Source organism: Rattus norvegicus, chromosome 5 (genome assembly GCF_036323735.1).
Source record: "Rattus norvegicus strain BN/NHsdMcwi chromosome 5, GRCr8, whole genome shotgun sequence".
Taxonomy (NCBI): Eukaryota; Metazoa; Chordata; class Mammalia; order Rodentia; family Muridae; genus Rattus; species Rattus norvegicus.
Genome location: NC_086023.1, coordinates 74556135 through 74577391, shown reverse-complemented (window position 1 = coordinate 74577391; position 21257 = coordinate 74556135). Strand labels below are relative to the sequence as shown.

The 21257-nt window shown below is 44.0% G+C and overlaps 1 protein-coding gene across 6 annotated transcripts in view; it reads right to left on the bottom strand.

The window, feature by feature from the left end:
* Positions 1-21257, bottom strand: part of Zfp462 (zinc finger protein 462) — a 140638-nt gene that overhangs the window by 28629 nt on the left and 90752 nt on the right. For all 6 annotated transcript variants that reach the window (XM_039111032.2, XM_039111033.2, XM_039111031.2 and 3 more), the window contains exons 8-9: positions 3928-4195; positions 2943-3079 (exon numbers count right to left, since the gene is read on the bottom strand). In XM_039111032.2, coding sequence (XP_038966960.1) covers positions 2943-3079; positions 3928-4195 — 405 coding nt within the window. The remainder of the gene's footprint in view (positions 1-2942; positions 3080-3927; positions 4196-21257) is intronic.

Genomic DNA, 21257 nt, shown 5'->3' with positions numbered 1-21257 from the left:
CAAGACCAGGTTCTCTCTGGTCTGCCTTGAAGTAGAGATGGACTCCAGAGCCAGAAGTCAGCAGATACTTAGAGCCCTCTGCCACCTGTGGATTGGGGTCCTCATCTTTGACCTCCAGCCCTACAAAAAGTTCTCTCTATAGACCCAACTTTCATAGACTCTGAAACACTTGGTGGCAGCTTCCCAAGGGTAAGAAGTGATAACTGGGATTCAATGCAAGTGCTGTGGGCCAGACACACCTGGGCTCCAATCCTCGCCCGTTACCCAAGAGTCCTTGGACCGTAGGGAAGCTACTCAGTTTTTCTCAACCTGTTTCTGTTGTTTGTCATCAGGGATAAGTCATGTCTCCCATGCTGGGTTTGGAACATTTACTGTAAAGCACTCAGCATAGCATCTATGACAGTAAACACTTACTAATGGTAGCCACAGATATTGGTGTCACTACTGATCTTTAACTACACATATGTGGATCATATTTCTACCTTGGTGAGGGCAGTATTCACATATCCAGAGAACAAGTGAACAGAAGAGGTTATGACCAAAGACACGTGATAGAATCAAACAAAACAACAAAACACTGGGCTGACTCATCACCTGATGACTCCGGTTGAGTACTATAGCTCTCCGTGACCTCATGGAATAGACTGAGCACCTCTTCATCTATACCAGCAAAAACCCAAAACTTTACCAGCACCAATGTGATTGGATAAAGGATTCGTTTGATGTCCTGCATCAATATTCCAAAATCTGAATACTTTGGAACTCTGAAACACTTCTAGTCTCCATCATTTCATATTATGGGATGGTCAATGTGTACTGTATTGTGGTATACACTGTAGTATCCCTGTCTGTTCACTGTAGAGATTCCTTCTAGACTTTAGTGTCTGAATTGTGGGAAAATTTTAACAAACACCCCAAAGGCAACTGATTCTGCTTTCTTCTCTCCCAAGGAATGCAAAGATTCCAAGGCCTAACCTGCAGGGATGGTTACTAAAACATGGGGATCTTGTATACTCAAGGTGTCTTCAAGCTGTTGCTGAGATCATTCCTATTGTTGGCTGCTCTTTCTATTGGCCTCACTCTCTTTCACCTCTGCCTTCATTTCTTCATTTGTTTTTAATGCAAGAGCTCTGCATGAAGGACTTTGAGCTACTTTAAGTCCTTTGTGAAATGAAGCTCCAATAAATTAAGTGGGTTGAATTAAAATAGCAGAAAGGATACAGACAAGTAACCTCACACCCCATAGTCTTTCTCAGCCTTGAACTTCCTATTCACAAAACAGTAGACCATGAGATGGTTGTTGCTTGTTGATGTGCTGACAATGAGGCGGCTGACTGTAGGGAGCTCTTTGTCAAGTGCTCCTGGCCTCTGTGCAGAATCACTCTACCTCTCTCTTCCTTAAGTCTCAGCTCAAGACAAGAGAAGTCACTGAGCTTGTCAGTCATCAAAGCTCTGATCCCACTGGGCTTCAATATGGGAAATGACTGCAGCCAGTATGGATTCACCACAGTCAGTAAGGACTCGCCATTGATGTTTTCTGGGCACCGGCTACACTCATGGCCTCCACCCAAGCTGCGATGGGGCACACATGTTTGGCAACACATGGACAGGGGGATCAGAAGCCAGGTGAGAGAGGCAAAACACCAGGCAGGCAGTTGAGGGCCAAGAATCCCTGCCTACATACTGCTGTGCTGCTTTTGCCTGGCTCATAGGTGGTTGGCCTAGCCAGCTACCGTCTCTCGTCTCATTAGATTGCAATGGAAGGAGGGAACAGCACTGTAGATGTTGGGTCTTCTATGAGATTTGGGCAGATGTAGGCACATGACAGGCATGCTGGATAAAGGTAGTCCTACTGGGGAAATGTGAACTACTTTATAAATGCCTCCACACTGGCATCTAAGGAACACCTCAGCAGGAAAGGGGGCGACATGGGCTATTTTGCACATATGTGGCAAAAACTGCAAAGCTTTCCAAAATTAGAGGCAAAAGAAAGATGTTAATTAAAAAAAAGAGGAAGAAAGAAGGATGGGAAGAAATGCAAAGAACGGCAGACTGCACTGCAAGCACGAGTGGCAGTGGGCATGCCAGGAATCTTTCTCCTCCCAGCTAGACAAAACGAGTTCCTCCCAATACAAAGATGCGTTAACTGGACAAAAGTAAACTCGATGATGATGATGATGATGATAATAATAATAATAACAATAACAAATAGCTTAAGTAGGTCAGTCCAAGTCTGTATATAACCCCAGCAACTTCAAGAAATTACTGAGGCAGATTGAGTTTGATGCCAACTTGGGTTTGAGAGACAAAACACAAAACAAAACAAAGTGAAACAAACAAACAAAAAATTGAAACAAGCCACATATTCTCCCAAGGATCCCTGCATAGCAGTGGGGATGTACATTCAAGAACTCACCATTGTATATCCACAGTGGAACCCCATCAGCTACTCTCTCACATGGATCACATATTACACAGAGCAGATCCAAGCCAGAACAATCCAGTGCTAATCTATGGGTATTTTGCCCCGCAGTCTACTTCTGCGTGATGGAACTCTTTCTCCTTGTCCATCCACTTTGTGTTTTGGAAAGCACCATTTCTGTCTTTGTATCTTTCCTGGTTCACCCTATATATCTTGATGGGAGCAAGGGACCCAAAATGGGAAATTCCTGACTCCCAGAACACTGATGGAAGAGTTCCTGAGACTCCATGCCCCTTGGCCTCCCTCCAGGGAGGAATTCTACTAACAGGAAGTTGTCTTATTCAGTGGATATGAGTGGCTGCCACTGTGTGACTCTTGCCTATAGGAACAGAGCTCAGGGATGAGAGCAATGCTGCTGGGGTACACAGGGAGCATCCTTAAAATGCTGTGGCACTATCTCCCAGCGGCACCACATCCCTCCCACCAGGACCCAAGAAAACCGAGTCAGTCTGAAGATTACCTCGGTGCAGCACTATGTGGTCGATCATGTTGCGTTTGTATTTGGTATGATAGAGGCAGAGAGGACAGCGGAGATCTTTGGGGCCTTCCTCCGGGACTGCCGAGTGCCCAGCTTCCACATGCATAGTAAAAGCAGACCTAAGAGAGGAGAGACAGAGACCGTGACAGAGAGTCACTAATGTGTCTCCTGCTGCATGTCTTTCACAGGTGCCCACGTGTGGCTCTCCTGCTTGAGAAGCATAAACTGAAGTAATCAGACATGTTTGCTGACCACATGATCCCTGGCCATCAAGGAACATAGGAGAGACACAGAGGCAACTGCTCAGAACCTATACCACTTGGCTGGGATCAAGGTTTCATATAAAAGGAAATAAATACCCTATATACTTCATTCTTGAAAATTAGAAATTGTCTATTAAGCCAGGTATGGTCTAGAAACATCAGCTACTCTGAAGGCTGAGGTTGGAGGATCACGTGATTAAACTCTAGAACTTTTTTTTCTTCAAGTAAATGGAGATTTATTAAAGAAAAGTGAAAAAGGACTGGTTAGAGAAAGGTTGTCAAAGGGAACATGTTTTTATTTCAGAGAACATCCCCTTCTTGTGTGTGTGTGTGTGTGTGTGTGTGTGTGTGTGTGTGTGTGTGTGAGAGAGAGAGAGAGAGAGAGAGAGAGAGAGAGAGATCTGAAATAAAAACATGTCCTATACCATACACTGGATCAGAGTAACTCTTCGATACTATCTCACTCTGTGTAGAAGATCAAATGCTCTGTTTTAAGATAATTTGTTCTTATGTAACTCTTCGCCCCCTTCCATAGCTCCCAACGTGTCTTTCTGGAACTAGCTTCCTTTTGTGAAGATTGAACCCAACCTTCCTATCACACACTGGCAGAGAATTTCTGGAACCCAAGGCAGGGAAGACTGTGGTGAGGGCTGGAGCAGGGGCAGCCACTTAGGTTTTACACAAGCATTCTTCACACCACTTACTTAAAGCCGGTGTAAAAAGAGCAGTCTTTGCATTTGAAAAGCTTCTTCCCACCATGCTTGTCCCGGTAATGGCGCCTGATGCTCTGGATGTAGCCAGAGGAGAATTCACAGAATTCGCAGTGAAGAACAGCTTCTGCCTTCTGTTCAGTGCCAGCAGCAGTCCCAGAAGGAGGCACAGGGCTAACACGGCTGTTGTTTCTTGCCAGGGCAGCTGACTGATAGTGATTCAGCTGCTGTTGAACATCGGGGGGCTCCGAGTAAGAGGAGTCTGTGGAGAGACAGGGACGGTGAGCTGGACCACAGAGGACAAGGTGTTGTGTGTATGGTGAGGACAGGGGTGGAGGTAACTGTGGTACCTGTTCTGTACAGGCCCTCCCCTACCCTCACGGCTTGCTACCTTCCACCTGAAAGTTTGTCTCCTTTAGCCAGCATCATCTGGTCAGTTCTGAGGAGATTCTAAGGGGGAATTACAACTCTCATCGTCATTACACTACTTAACCAAGAGCTCAGGAACACATGGATAGTGAGAACAGGCTACCACAGAACACCCATCCTCATAGAGTGCAATAAATGAACCAGCATGTCCGTACAGATGTCTACACAGGAAGGGACTAGATGATGCAACTGACCCCCAGCCCCTTCCTGCATCCCAGAATTCTTTACACCATTATTAAAAAAAAAATCCTGTCTTTAACACGAGGGCTCAGGCACATGGTACACCCACAAATACAAAAATGTTTTATGGCTTTAGAGTCAAGAGATTTAAATTTTAAAATATAAAAATCCGATAGTGTTCTCCTGGAAGAGCCGTTTAAAGCTTAGCGTTAAGATGGAGATTTATTCACAAATCCCATTAAAATGAAATTCCAAACAAGTTTCTCTGAAAGGTATTTTTAAGTTTGCAGTTTCTGAGCGGACATGATGAAATGGATGGCAGGAACTATAACCTGAGGAACTTTAATGGCAAGTCCTGGTGAAATGGGATGAGGAGGGGGCAGGTTTGACTAGACTGCCTAGCATGCTCCTTGGGATTTGGTGGTCCAAATTCGCCAACACAGTCCCATCTAGCCTTCCACTGCCTGTGAAGGTTAGGTGAAAACCTGTGAATGACGCTGAAGATTTTCAGAGTAACTTTCCTTGGGATGAAAAGAGAGCTCTCTTTTTCCTCCGGAAGCAATGGGGGGACACACATTGTACAAGCCTTCTTTAGATCTGACAGACACCTCATTTTCCAAAGCATGGATCTCCCAGGCAGGGCATGGACTACTAATGTTGTAAAACTAATATTTGACCAAATCAAGATCAATCGTGCCATTGGAAAAGCAGTGAGGGAACTTCCCTGACTACAGGGGATGCACCACCCCACCTCACCCCCATCAAAATACTAAGATGCTTTCGGCCCCTTGTTGCCCCCCCCCCCCCCCCCGTCTGTTTTTCTGTTTCCTGATGTACATTTTTCCTGATAGAGACCCTTTTGTAAACAAACCTGCCAGGCACAAGCCTAAAACAAAAGGAAAGGCCTCCAAGGGTTCACCACCAGGTGTACAAAGGGAGACAAAGGAAGAAAAGAAAGATACAGCCCACACATTGTCTCTATTCCTTTATCTCTGTCCTCTCCTTTATTCCTCTACCTTTTGCTGATGAACCCACCAAGGACTGCAATACAACTTTTGTTTACTTCTTCTGCCTTTCACAAGCAGGGTCGTTATCATCTCTCAAATTAAGACGGGTTTCTGTTTAGGCTCCAAGACCCAGTTACACCACACACTCAGGGAAGCAACTCTCCTCCTCTCCTGGGACCAGAGTTCCAGTGTGAGCTGAGCACAACTAGCCAGTGTCCCCAGAACTGCTGTCCTCTTGATAGAGATGCCCTCCTCTGCACTCTCAGCTCTGTGGCATAGCTTTTCTGAAAGCAACAGGCCAAAGCCAAGTTTTGCTGAAGAAGATCTGTCCCTCAACCACAAATCCACCCAGAGAGCAAAACAAATGCCCTTAAGGAAGGTCCACATCTCACTAAGTGGTTTGTAGCTTCCTCAAGAAATGGTACTCATCTAGTGAGACTCTCGGGTTTGCATTCATGTGGAGAACATCTCAGACACAGGTACCTGACAGCCTAAATCCCTTCCCAGCAAAGCTGTAAAGCAATAGATGGTTCTTAGGTGGGTATTAAGCAGGGCTAACCTCTTTCCTCACCTGCCACTCACCCAACCAGAATCTCTATCTGCGGCTTAGGTAGACCTCTCCAGAGGCACCGTTCCTTTTGTTGAACCCACTTGGTTGTTGTTGTTTCTAGACTCTACTGAATGTTATCCCATCCATTATAAAAAAACAAAAACAAAACAAAACAAAAACCCACCCAAATTCTAAAATGTAAATTTGTGTGTTATATGGAACTCAAAGGAAAAATGCAAGACATCTCAGCAGAACATTTCAAGAAACTAGACTCAACATTGCAAAAGAAACAGCTGCCGCTCGCTACCCATGCTCTCAGCACCTTCTCTCCCCTCCTGGTTAAAATTAGGACAAGTAAACTCACACAAAAAAAGCAGATCTCAGCAGCTATGACACATCTGTAACAGTTCCCAGGTCTGGAGCCCACTTTGTGGGACCTTTTGGAGCTTGGCTTTCTCCCGGGTATCAGCAGCCACCCCCTTGTTTGTAAATAATGTAACTCTGACCACTGTTCTCTAATCCACTGATCTTGGAAAGGGAGGTTTGCCAAGCAATAGAAGATTCCAGTTTGCTAATGGATTGCAGCCCTGAGACCAAGCAGAGTTGCTTGCGAGTGAAAGCAGGGACAGGCTGTGAGTTCAAAGCTAGCGCAGTTTACATAGTGAATTCCAGGATAGCCAGACTAAGTAGTGAGATTCTGCCTTAAAATAAATAATGAGGTGCATGATAGACCATTCCCCCACAGCACTCTGAAATTCCTCAGGCTGAGGAAGGAGCTAGAAAAACACACATATGCAAATGGAGTGCTAGCACTTGGGAGGAGGTGGGGCTCTAGGACAGACCAAGAATTTAAAGCAGGAAAAGAGAACCTTCTAAAGGTGCCTTCCCAGCACTTTCTGGTTTACTGGGTTCTTAGTAGACTACTTGGGGATTTCTAGATCCCCTGGAATGCCAGTCAAAGCCAGGTGTCAATCTTCTGGATTTTCATTTTCCTTCATCCTCCAAACATTAGCCATTGCAGAAACAACCACAAGAAACTTGACTTCGCAAGGGCAAACAAAGGAAGAAAGATAAACGTCACAAGAACAATGTCCCTGGAAGAAAGAGCTTTTTGATGAATCCACAGTGCTGAGCACACATTTGTTAGCATTGTCTTGGGGCCAGGATATGTTGCTGGCTCTGGGGATTCAAGTCCAAAGAAATCATAAAACGTAACTTCTAGCAACTCAGATCTGTTAGGGAAGGGAGCTGGCAGTTGACTGTTGGGAAAATACAGACCTTCGCAGCTCTAAAACTCATTCCACTGACTGAAGCAATAAAGGAGGCAAAGAGAACAAGTGGAAAGTCACAGAGAGCTGGGAGAGCAGGAATCAGTGGGGCAGGGAGAGCATGGTCTTGTGCCAATGGAGGTCAGGTCCCAATTTCTCCAGCTCCACAAAGAAGCTGTGAGGAGGGACAGGTTAGGGTAGCCTGCAACCACATTCAGTTATATGTAAGCTGGGTTTGTATGAAGACTTGGAAGACAGGCTCAATGGTTAATGGGAATCAAATATCAGGGAAAAAAAAAGACAAAAGAATTTTAAGTAAGTCCATTTCTAAGGTGGACAGAGGCAAAGGATTATTCATCAGCAAACATTTACTGAGCATCCAAGTAAACAGGAAACCTGTTCCGGGACAGTAAAAGTTGATCCTTGTCTTCAAGCAACTCATTGTCTCAGAAAAGACATATATGTGATTGATTATGACACAATGCAAACAATTGGACATTTCACCGAGACAACTGCAAAAAGCGGGGAGGAAGAGGGACAGTCAGCATTGTTTAGTGATCGATTGTGAGAGTGAGGGAGATGGAGCAGGGCTGTCAGGAGTACCCCAAGTATTCATTAATAAACATGTCTGATATTAATTACTGTGCTAATTAATGAAATCAAGGTAAGACCAGCAGATGCAAAGAGTTTCCTGCACCCCAGCGCTAGTTTACATCATACATTTGGAGATAAGAGAACTTTAAACAACTACAATCTTACAATGGGAAAAAAAAAAAACCAACAAGCCTGAGAAAAACCTTGGTGAACTGCTATAGCAAAAGAACCAGATACCCAATACCCACACCTGGCAGCTCACTAACTCCTGGAACCCTAGCTCCCGGATATCCGATACCCTCTTCTGGCCTCCTCATATACAAGCACTCAATTGCACATAGCCACAAAAAGAAACACAACACAACACACACACACACACAAAAAAAAAAAAAAAAAAAAACAAGGGCTGGAGAGATGGCTCACTAGTCAAGAGCCCTTGGTTGTTCTTGCAGAGGATCTGGGTGCACATCTTTGGACCCACACCGGGTAGGAAGTTTCCTATAATGAAAGCTCCAGGGCATCTGCTGACCTCTGTGGGCACCAGACACATATGTACATATATACATATAAAGACACGGGCACGTGCACACACATACACACAAAATTAAATATTAAAAAAGAAGTCTTTTTTTTTTTTTAAATGAGGATGAGAACAAGGAAAGGGGATCTAGACGGAGGAACACAAGCAGCGGAAAGAAGGTGGTATATGGGTTGTGGAAACAAAAGTAGATGATTCATCAGCAAAGGGTTGGTTAAACATAGGTGTAGATATCCAGAACAGGGTGGGGATAAAAGGGTAAAACTGAGATAAACAGGAAGAGGGTTTCACTAACTCTAGCTACGAAATGATGGATATTTAGAAAGGCTCACTAGTCATGGAAAGAGAGCAGTTAAAGACATACTGTAGTTGACAGCAGGGGGCTTCTGGCCTGGTACCCAGCTTCTATGATATAACCACTTTGAAACTTTGACAAAAGACAAAGGCAGTCTGAGTTTTTTTTTTTATGTGTGTGTCAACAATATCTTAGGAACCTGGAGTGAACAGAGAATACTGTTGCCTTGGGAAAGAGTTGCGATGGCCCTTTGGGACGATGACACCAGTCTTTCATCTACAGCTGGGTTCATGGGATGCCTCAAAACCACTCAGTATGCTAGAAAGCAGCTATCTCAAATTCTTTCTCTTGCATTTTGAGTATTGGTGGATGGCTCTTGCTTTTGCTCACCTTGGAGGTGTAACCAAATGCTAGATGAAAATCTCCCACCATCAGTGCTGCTCTCCTCTCCATCCCATGCCTTCCCACTCACAGATTTCTTGGGTCTTCAGATTCCACAAATACTACTTGTTCTGATCTCCTCCAAGACCTAGTCATGTATGTTGTTGACGCTGGTCCTTGGTCAGGCCAAGGTACTCGGAGTTCTGCAATTCCCACATAGCTGTTTAAACTCTGTTGAAAAGTCACTTCCTTTGTGAAATCCAAATGAGCCAATGGGCTGCCTCAAATCCAGATGAACTTTTTGTTCAACTCTATGCCCTGTCAACACATGTAGCACATCTACTGTTCTCTCCATGGACTCATTGCACCCCGTATAATGAGCTCTCTTAAGCAGCAGCACACTCAGGAAGACCAAGGCTGCAGACTGCAAAAATCTGCAACTGACACACCTTATGGAGGTGTTTTCTCAATTGAGGTTTCTGCCTCTCAAATAACCCAAGCTTGTATCAAGTTGACACAAAAACTAGGCAGCACAGTCATGCAAAACATAAAGATTGAGAGATGCACTGCACAACATGTAATGTAGTTAATAGCATGCTTAATATTTAAAATTGGGCAGGAGAGTATACTTTGTGTGTGTGTGTCATGCTATTTTGTGTTTTGGATCCCTGTGTAGCCCTGGCTGCCTTGGAACTCACTCTGTACACCAAGGTGACCTTGAACTCACAGAGACCTGCCTGCCTCTGCCTCCAGAATGCTGGGATTAAGGGTATGTACCACATGGACCAGATCTATTGTTATCTTTACAATAATGGTTCAGTGTGTTTGGACAGGTCATCCTTTAGGTTTACTAAATCACGATATTCAAGATAATGTTTGCTGGGTTGATTTTGTGAACAACTGTGACTATTAAAGCACACAGGTGGTTTTATATTTATTTACAATGTGATATATACCACAGGGACATGGTTTCTTGTTCATTCTTGACTCCAAGTATATACAAATGTCTGGAAAAGTACATCATAGTTGCTAGAATGAAGTTATGAAGAAAAAATAACATATATAAATGTATATACACACGTTACTTAATGAATAGGAATGGCCCCCATAGGCTCATATATTTGAATGCTTGGTCATTAAGAGGCATGTTAGAGGGATTAGTGGGATTAGAAGGTATGGCCTGATTTGAGGAAGTGTGTCATTGTGGTGGCCTTTGGGATTTCAAGTGTTCAAGCCAGGCCCAGTGTTTCTCTCTCTCTCTATTTCCTGATGTTTGTGAATCTGGATGCAGAACCCTCAGGTCCTTCTCCAGCTTCTTGCCTGCCTGGGAGCCATCTTGCTTTCCTCCATGCTGATGGTGTCTCATGTTCACCAAGTCTCTTCACAACAATAGAACACTGGCTAAATACTGAGTATGTAGCTCAGAGCTGTCAAGAGAATTCATGGACTTCAATAAACCTAATTATTTAAAAAGATTTCTTGGCCTCTAAGTTCCACACCTCTACTCTCTTTCTCAAGATACTTGGCTGTGGAAGAAAACTGGTATGCAGAATGACAATAAAAACTATAGGTAGTCAGTATAACTTTCCATCTACTTCCTCTGAAGATGCTGCTTCTATAGGCCATTGCAAAGAAAACTATGTAAGAAATGAAGCTTTCAAACACGTGCCATCTCAATTCTGGATAGTGGCTGTGGCAGAGCATAAATGTCTAGGGACAGTTACGTTATTTTATTTCCTCCTTTTGATTTTGTCTTGAGAATCTCCAGGCCAAGGACTCTGGCACCTCCCTGTCTTCTATCACCAGTGGAGTTCTCTGGCCTGGGTGCATAAGATTATGATACAATGGCCAGAGGAACAATGGATGCTGGGTGACTATATATAGGAATTCTAGGCCTGGTTGTCATGGAAACAAACGGAAAAACAAACACCTCATCCTGAAAATAAGTCTGAGGCCAAACTTGAAGGAAACAGACTCTGAAAACTTCCTGTCATTCTGATGAGTAAAAACAAAACCTTGGAATATGATTAGGGGGATGAGGTGGAAATCACAAACAGTAAAAAACGTTCTAGTCTTCAAAACCACAGAAACACGGACATTTTCTCTCTCTGAGATGTATTTGCACTTTGGCTTTTTGAAAGTATCTTTCAGAGGCCTAGCTTTGCATGAGCTTCAGGCCATCTCTGTTTTAGTATGTGGGGGAACCTGGGCCAGGCAGAGCAAAGTCAAGAAGATACTTTACTTTCCCCTTCATTTGATCTTAGTTAAAAAGTCCACTTGTCTTTCTCGATTTTTCAACCCAACAAATAACGCCAATGATCACCAAGTCAAGGAGGTCAGAGAAATCGTGAATGATTCATTTTCCTCTTTTTGTCTCTGCATAAGCCAAACCCTCTGGAAGGTTGCTTGCCGTCTACTCATGAAACTGCTGTGGCTATTCATGTTCCGGCTCTCTTGGTTGGTCAAGCATTCCTAGCAGACCCATTCCCTCATGCTTCCCCCACTTGAAGTTGTTTCTATTATAATACACAAGTGTGACCATAACAGCCACCCCGTACAAGAAAACATCCCCACCCCAGATCCTCATGGTTCCCATGCTGTATTTAACACCAGCCACAAAAGCTTCTCAGGCGTTTCATCCTGGAAATACTTAAATCAATCAAGCTAAACTCAATTCAAATTTGCTGTCATTAAGAAGATTCCCATTGATTCCTTACTCTATTCCTTTCTGGGTCTCTTCTACTCGTACTCACGATGCCAAGATTAACTTATTTAGCCCAGCTCACTTTCACATCGCACTATGCATGGTGCATCCATCTATCTGCTACGTCCACTTTGTAAGTTGACCTCCCTTGGCACTTTGCTCAGGGCCTATCCAAAACCAAGAACCTAATAAACGCCCTGTAAATATCCAGAGTTCAAACTGAATACATGGGTCTGCAAAACTGAGATTTAAAAGCAAAATCCAGTTGGCCAAATGCCACTCTCGTTTTGGATGCCGGTTTAATAGAGCCTTCCCACTGAAACACTGACCTACTTTCACTGAAATGAGCTTAGATCTTAATTACAAGGACAATGGTTTCTAGACACTGGAATTTGAATAGAAAGGAATTTAGAAGCCACAGCCACTTTAAGCCAAAGGCACTCATTTTTGGCCCTACCTCGAAATCAGCTGTAAGAAGCCACTGTGAAATCGAGGGTGCTGGAACATCTGGAAGCCACTTGAGGTGACGCCATGTGCGGCATTCTTGTTTTTCTTTTTATGCAGCCAGTGGCAGACACAGATGTTTTCAAGATCCTCAGCTGTATAGGAGTCACACCCATTGAATATGCCACGGCTTTAACGTGCAGACTCCCACAGTAGAGCACTTTGCAACCCATAACCAAGTATTCCTGGATTACCTTTGGGCGTCCTCCATTGCATAACATTGTCCACCACCAGGAGTGTGCTTTCCTTCTAGGTAGGTGGTAAACAGGTTGTTCATCTTACATAAGGGCTGATGGCAGCTCCACAAAGCTGTTGATGGTTTCGTGTTGGGCACACAGTCCATGGAGAAGCAGTAACCTAACCTGGAGCTTCTGTGTGGCCCAGTTTTTAAAAAGTGTCTTTTTCCCTCCCCCCTGCCACGGTCATTAAGATACATTCTTCACTAGATGGTATTCACAACTCAGACTTTATTCTTCACAATCCTCCTTGAAACAGGTTGGGAATTTGCAGGGAAGCAAATGAATGCTAGCGGAAGGGGCCTTTTCCTAAGCTTTTTGTCCCCTTTCTTTAAGGAAACTCTGGGTGGCATCTGCCATTGTTAATTGAGAAGTTCTTACAATACCAAATGCATAAGTCACCTGTGACTCTTTTGAATTGTGTGGTGAGGAAGTAATGTTTCCTGCTGCTCATTTAGATCCTATAGATGTCTTTACCACCCTCAACTATCCAACAAAAAGCACGAGTACAAAGGCTCCTTTCTAGAAATGACTTGGCCTCCTCTGCAGAGTGCTCTGAGTAACCTCTGAAGGTATTTAGAGCTCACAGGCCATGGGTGAAAACATGGTTCTTCCTCAAGACCTGCCTCGAGGGGAGATGCCTACTGACTTCAAGGAGCTGGTCACAGTGTTTGTAAGGCTGGCTACGAGCCGAGCTGTGCGAGCCAGACAGGAAACCATTGTGGAGATTGCTTAAAAGATTAATCAGGAAGAAAGCACATCTGGTCTAAGCACATATATTTAGAGGCATGTAGTGCTCTAAGGGATGTATGGAAATCAGGTGAGAAGGGCGACGTCTGATCAAGAACAGGGATGAGCAGCCACACTTCAAAGCACAAAGCTATTCTAAAACCGTCCCCAAGCTGGAGTCTCTGAACCACCAAACCCAGTGGGTTTCTTACCCTTTATTCCTTTATTTCCACTTATTCTCATGCAGTGGAAGAAAATCCTCGCTCTGGGTTCAGCTATATTTTTAATCACCACTAAAGCAGTAGGTTCTTCCCTTAGGATAGTTCCACCACCTACTTCAAGTTCACCCAGAGGAGCCCTGCTCAGTGAAACTGCCTAGGGTGTGTAATGTAAGCCTCCCCAAATCTGGAGGGCTCAGCAAGTGAGACAGAGATTCACCTAGTACTGGCTCCGTCTGGGATGTCTGATAGTCTCTCACTGAACTTCACTATGACCATATAGAACTATTACCTTCCATTTTATAGATGAGAAAACTGAGGGGAGAACAAAAGCTAAACAATACCTCCTCTTTAACACATGCTTATGAGTCTCTCATAGCCCAGAAGACTCCAAACAAACAGACTTCTTGATCTTCCATTTGCCAAAGGGAGACGATAACAGTCAAGTGAGTGTGAAGGACTGTGCCTATTACATAGGAATGCCTCCAAAGCCTGTCAGTTCCACATCAATTAAAGCTCACATCATACAAACTTTTCATTCAGTAAGGGTATTCTAGCAAAACTGGGCTTGGTGGCACACACCTTTAATCCCAGCACTCAGGAGGCCTAGGCAGGGGGGATCTCTGTGAGTTCGAGGCCAGCCTGCTCTACAAGCAGAGATCCAGGGTAGCCAAGGATGTTAAACAGAGAAACCTTGTCTCTCAAAAAGACACACACACACACACACACACACACACACACACACACACACACAGGAGAGGAAGATGAGGAAGAGGGAGAGGAGGAGGAGGAAGAGAGAGGAGGAGGGAGAGGGAGAGGGAGAGGGAGAGGGAGAGGGAGAGGGAGAGGGAGAGGGAGAGGGAGAGGGAGAGGGAGAGGGAGAGGGAGTATTCTGGCATTGTTTCCCACAAGTGAAAAGAACCTGACCACCTTAACTGGACTACATTGACTAGAGTGGCAATCTCTCCCAGTGCCATCAAATCTAAATTCATGGTTACTGCTAGCTTGATTAATATGTCGGGAGTAGAGATGGCTTGATTAATATATTGGAAGTGAGGAGTGGTCAACTGTGGGAGGAGCCTGGGTCTATATCAAAGTTAGAGCTCAATGCAAATAATACAGACAGAATGGTTACCCTCACTTTGTTAGGCAATGGACGCGAACAGAACAGTCACATATCAGCTGGTAAAAACAGGCTTGTCAGAGCAAATTCGATTGCATTTTGAACATAGCTGTCATTATCGATGTCGAGTTTATAGGTGTGACTCGTCACCCTGTGGACTCCTTCCCGGCCATTTTGCTAGGTTTCTTTCCACAGCATTTCTGGTCCTCCTTGATGTCTGTGAGGGGCAGTGTCATAAATATCTAGGTTTGAATTGGGACTTTGGCTTTTACTATGTGACTGAGGAGGGCATGCTCGATCTCCTGGGAACCCCTGACTTTGCCTGAATTGCTTTCCAGGACTACCTGTCCAGGAAGTTTGTCTAGTCTTCTTTAACCGTAGGTCCACAAAACAAGTGAAAGAGCAAGCAAGTAAAGAAGGCTATCCAGAAAGAGCAATATGGTCACAGTTTAGAGTGTGAGACTTGGGTTTCAGACAGACAAGGCATCAGGGAGTCATCTGTAGGTATGATAGAGAGTGACCAGGGCAGAGTGCAGTCCATGTAAGAACTTTCTATGGTGACGTGGAAATTATTTTGAAAACAAAGTATATAGTCACTCGAAGACTTGAAGCAGGACAGGTGAGAATAGAAGGCTTACTATGTTTTAACCATTTCCATGTTTAAAAGTTACAGCGTAGCCCTGCCCAAACAACGAGGGAGGCAGCTTGCCTTAAGTAGACTCCCCATCCCTACTGATGACGGAGCTGCACCCGCAACCCCAGACTCCATGCTCTGTTAAGTAGCATCCACTACTGTTTCTCATCTGGACTTTACTAGCGTGTTGGAACTGCTCATTTGAAACTCAGTCCCTACTGTTTCTACTGTGCACATCTGGAATCTATTACAGGCCTACCGAGGGAAAGGAAAGAAGGCAAGTCAGGGGTCTCCCTTTTCTGCTTTCTACCTACCCTTCTTGTGCAAACAGTAAACACAGGTGACTGCATGGTATATGGGCACAGTACACAGCATGTGCTCAGCATCCACATGGGCAAGCAGTAGCCTGGGATCTTTGGAACACTTCCATGACACTGAGTTCCAGCGATATCCAAAAGAACCCAGAGCTGCATTTTACTTTTAACATCCACGAGTCACATAAAACTGTAAAGCTTCTGTAAGGCAAAGGACACTGTGGCTAGGACAAAACGGCAACCACCAGATTGGGAAAAGATCTTTACCAATCCTACAACAGATAGAGGGTTTATATCCAAAATATACAAAGAACTCAAGAAGTTAGACCGCAGGGAGACAAATAACCCTATTAAAAAATGGGGTTCAGAGCTAAACAAAGAATTCACAGCTGAGGAATGCCGAATGGCTGAGAAACACCTAAAGAAATGTTCAACATCTTTAGTCATAAGGGAAATGCAAATCAAAACAACCCTGAGATTTCACCTCACACCAGTGGCTAAGATCAAAAACTCAGGTGACAGCAGATGCTGGCGAGGATGCGGAGAAAGAGGAACACTCCTCCATTGTTGGTGGGATTGCAGACTGGTACAACCATTCTGGAAATCAGTCTGGAGGTTCCTCAGAAAATTGGACATTGAACTGCCTGAGGATCCAGCTATACCTCTCTTGGGCATATACTCAAAAGATGCCCCAACATATAAAAAAGACACGTGCTCCACTATGTTCATCGCAGCCTTATTTATAATAGCCAGAAAATGGAAAGAACCCAGATGCCCTTCAACAGAGGAATGGATACAGAATATGTGGTACATCTACACAATGGAATATTACTCAGCTATCAAAAACAATGACTTTATGAAATTCTTAGGCAAATGGTTGGAACTGGAAAATATCATCCTGAGTGAGGTAACCCAATCACAGAAAGACATACATGGTATGCACTCATTGATAAGTGGCTATTAGCCCAAATGCTTGAATTACCCTAGATGCCTAGAACAAATGAAACTCAAGACGGATGATCAAAATGTGAATGCTTCATTCCTTCTTTAAAAGGGGAACAAGAATACCCTTGGCAGGGAAGAGAGAGGCAAAGATTAAAACAGACACAGAAGGAACACCCATTCAGAGCCTGCCCCACATGTGGCCCATACATATACAGCCACCCAATTAGACAAGATGGATGAAGCAAAGAAGTGCAGGCCGACAGGAGCCGGATGTAGATCGCTCCTGAGAGACACAGCCAGAATACAGCAAATACAGAGGCGAATGCCAGCAGCAAACCACTGAACTGAGAATAGGACCCCCTTTGAAGGAATCAGAGAAAGAACTGGAAGAGCTTGAAGGGGCTCGAGACCCCATATGTACAACAATGCCAAGCAACCAGAGCTTCCAGGGACTAAGCCACTACCTAAAGACTATACATGGACTGACCCTGGACTCTGACCTCATAGGTAGCAATGAATATCCTAGTAAGAGCACCAGTGGAAGGGGAAGCCCTGGGTCCTGCTAAGACTGAACCCCCAGTGAACTAGATTGTTGGGGGGAGGGCGGTAATGGGGGGAGGATGCGGAGGGGAGCACCCATAAAGAAGGGGAGGGAGGAAGGGGGATGTTTGCCCGGAAACCGGGAAAGGGAATAACACTCGAAATGTATATAAGAAATACTCAAGTTAATAAAAAAAAAAAAATCCACGAGTCAACTTAAGGACACTTAATATCCATGTCCTGGTCTTGATATCACTTAAAAGTCAAAATACTATTTTGTCAACTGATACCATATCCTTCTGAATTATTAGCTCGTTATTAGAAGTGGTTTTCTTATCCACAACAAATATGAAGTTATTACATATTAATAATCTTCAAAAGATTGATTAACTTTACTTACGTAAATGTGTGTAACCGTGTATGGGTGTGTAATGTACAGGGTACCCAATGAGACCAGAAGAGGATGTTGGACACCCCTTTAGCTGGAGTTATAGGCTGCTGTGAATTGTCTGAAGTAGCTTCTGGGAAATGAACTTAAGCCCTCTGCAAGAGCTTTATTCATTCTTAACCAATGGGCCATCTTTGCAGTCTCTAGATTAGCATTGAAAAGACAAAGTTACTTGGACTTCATATTCCAAGAACTCTCAGGTTAACAGGGGAAATCACTACACCACACATGCGGTGCAAAGGAAACAGATACCCTGAGCCTGCTACCTGCTTTGTTGAAAAAGTCTGGAGCTTCGGAGACTCATGATTGCACACACACACACACACACACACACACACACACACACACACACACAGACACACACACACACACACACACGCACGCACGCACGCACGCACCACGCACGCACGCACGCACGCACGTACGCATGTATGCATACACAAGCTTAAAATCTTGATTCAATGCTTTATATACTTTTGGATTGTAGAACATGGGTGGTTTTTATTTTACATTTATAGGAGGACATCTACTCCAGGAAAAGGTGGCTTTATGCCAGATGTTTAGAATAGAAAGATGATAAAACCTTTGCTACTAATGTGCTCCCTTCAGGTAATATTATGGAGATAGCACAACCAGCCAGAAGAAAGGGCAAAGAACCATCGGATTGGAGAGGAAGAGAATGGATTCTTATCTGGGGTCATCACAGAGGGGCAGGGGGTTGCATGCAACTTTGAAGGACAAACAGGGTCTGGAGACGCAGAGATGGATAAAAGGGGAAAAGCATAGACAAGTGCGAAAGGGTAGAAGACTGATGCTCATCCCTGTTTGCTAGAAGGAGGGGAATGAACAGCCGACAGAAGAAAGCAGGCTGGAGGGTCCTGAGTCCTATAGCTTTTGATTAAGCCATAGAGAGCTTTTAAAGATTTATAAATAGAGAATGACTGAAATCAGTCTTGCTGAGAAGAGACTGACTAGAGATGGGATAGTGATGGCTGAGGTAAGAAGAGATGACCAGGTAGGCAACTGATTGACTGACGTAAAATAAGTCAGAGATGATGGTCAGAAGATGAAGAGGCATTCTTTGTGAGTCTCAAAGGTTCTGAACCAGTTTGGGATGTGACTGCTATGTTGCACTCTAGAACTTTTGAGGGGAAAGTTGAGTGAATCCCGCAGGTGGAGCAAGTGAGGATCAAACAGCAGAGCCTGGGACTCACTCTGAGAGGAGGGAGAGTTGAGTGGGTGAGCTTGTGAAGGGCAAAGAGAGAGCGCAGGCAGCCAGGCTCTGTAAATGGTGGAATCAGAAGTTGTAACGACAAGGTCAAGGGAAGCCCTTATCTGAGAGGCCAGAGGAGCGCCAGAGACAGGCAGCAGAACCAAAGCAAGGGAGAAGGGTTTGCCTAAAAGCAAGATCGGCAGTTTTAAATGTCACAGACAAAAAAGGAGAACAGAAACCAGAGACTTGTTTGTTGGGACCAATGTGCAACCACTGAAGGAGAGGAATGAGCCATGGAGGTAAACTGCAAGAAGTCAGGGCTCTCCCCGAGTGAATGTTGCTGAAGTCAAGCAATAGGTGTCAGTTAAGGAGAGCTGTTCTATAAAATGCTGAAAGAACACGGGATGCTAGCAGTTTGAGGCAAGAAAGACTAACTGGCAAGGAAGCAAGGATGGTGAGAGTGTTCCTTTCAAGATATGCAGGTGACAGATACTGCGGTTACAAGAACAGACTTGCAGAAGGTAATATTAAAAAATGACTTTTAGGATCTGGAACACAGAGAGAGTGCCTTCCTGGAGTTCATGGAGGCAGCTTTCCTAGGCTCCTTCAGGAAAACTGGCACATCTACAAATGAGGTTACAGAAGTAGCCCAGCATGGTGGTACATGCTTTTAATCCTACCTAGCACATGGGAGACAAAGGCAGGCAGATCTCTGAGAGTTCCAGCACAGTCTATATAGTAAGCTCTAAGCCAGTTAGGTCTACATGGTCAGACCCTGTTTGATTTGTTTGTTCTTGTTTTTTAAGGAAAGCAGAGTGACATGGAAGAGCAGTTCTGGTACCAATACTGCCAGCGCTATACACAACATTACAGGCATCAACCACTCAGGCACGCACTCTCATTAACTTGTTTCTTTCATCCTGGAACAGCAAGGATCTGGTCAAAAGAGTTCGTCTCATGGGACTGTTATGTAGAAAAACAATTCTCACTGTCTGTATAAATGAATAACAATAGGGATGAATGACAATATATATCAATAACTGATAAAAATTACTAGGAATAGACCAGTCAGTTATTGGGACGTAGCATCCCATTGGCCCATTTGGAACACTAAATGCTAAAGAGTTCCTAATAGAGGTTTCCATTAGGCCCCAAAGCTCAGGTTTATATCAGTTGGGTTCCAGCATCAGGACCACTTCCAAACACTGAGTTATTTTAAATTCCCAAGAAAACAAAGTAAAGAAACTTTATTTCAGATTCCAAGGTAAGACATGGGTTTGGGAAGAATCCCTCCCTTCCTTTTATTTAAAAAAAAAAAAAGTCACTATTCTTTGACGAGTATTAAATTATCATGAATTGTTTAGATATTTGCTTCAACTATACTACCTTAATAATATCTAATATTTCTACAAGAATGTTGGATATAGAGCATGTTTATCCTTGATCCCCGAAATGACCTCAAGAAGTGGGCATCATTATTTCACATATTTTAGGAAAGCAAGGCTCAGAGATTTAAGGATAACAGTGTGTGATATGGATTTTGGCAGGACACCCACCTAAGAGTGCACTTTTAATTACAGCGTGAATGGTATTTCCTGGACCTGAATCTGCAGCGGCCCCTCCAACACTCTCCAAACTCAGTTATCTGAGTCAATGTGGTCTACACAGGAGCTCATTTCACAATGATCATCTGCCTAGTTTTCAGTAGCTCTAGTAGAATGAAAATGATCTTTGATGGCACACAGTAAGGGGTACACTCCACGCCAGTGTGGCTACATCACTCCAAAATTTCTCCGAAAAGCAACTGCTATGAGACAGGGGCCGAGGCTCTGTGGAACATTTGGATGTTTCCTCTGAGTGAGGATGCCGGACTAGCATTCACCACAGCAACCAAGAGTGAATGTCTGGGGTGGAACTTGGACAGGCTGGTGGAATAATCAGATGTCTTGATGGGATGATCCTGATAACTTTTGCTTCCCTTCTACGTTCAGGAAGCTCAGAGGAGCCATGCAAACTATCACCAAAGTCTACAAGTGGGCTCTGAGGAACCACTGGTCTGACATGATTAGTCTCTTCCTGAGGCTGAGGTGAAGCTGAGCATGAGTAACTCCCAAAGCTTCTTTCCCTGTTTCTATGGCTTCTCTGAATTTCAGAGAATGAAAAATAAATAAGCAAATAACTAATCAGTTGACCTTGCACAGAATCACTACTTTCCTGGCCAACAGTTTCCAGTCCTCTTTCATAGCAGGTAATGTATATATTCTTAACACATGCCCAGGTATATGGGGACTCATATTCATGGCAAGCAAAGGTTACAAAAGTAGAGATACGAAATAACAAAGGTTTTCAAAAATAATAACAAAAATACCTATCTTAGACTAGGAACCTTTTATTTGAATATTGAACTGGATCTTTTAAAGAATCAGCGTTCTGTAGCTGGAGGGTGGTGGCTCATAACTGTAATCCTAGTACCT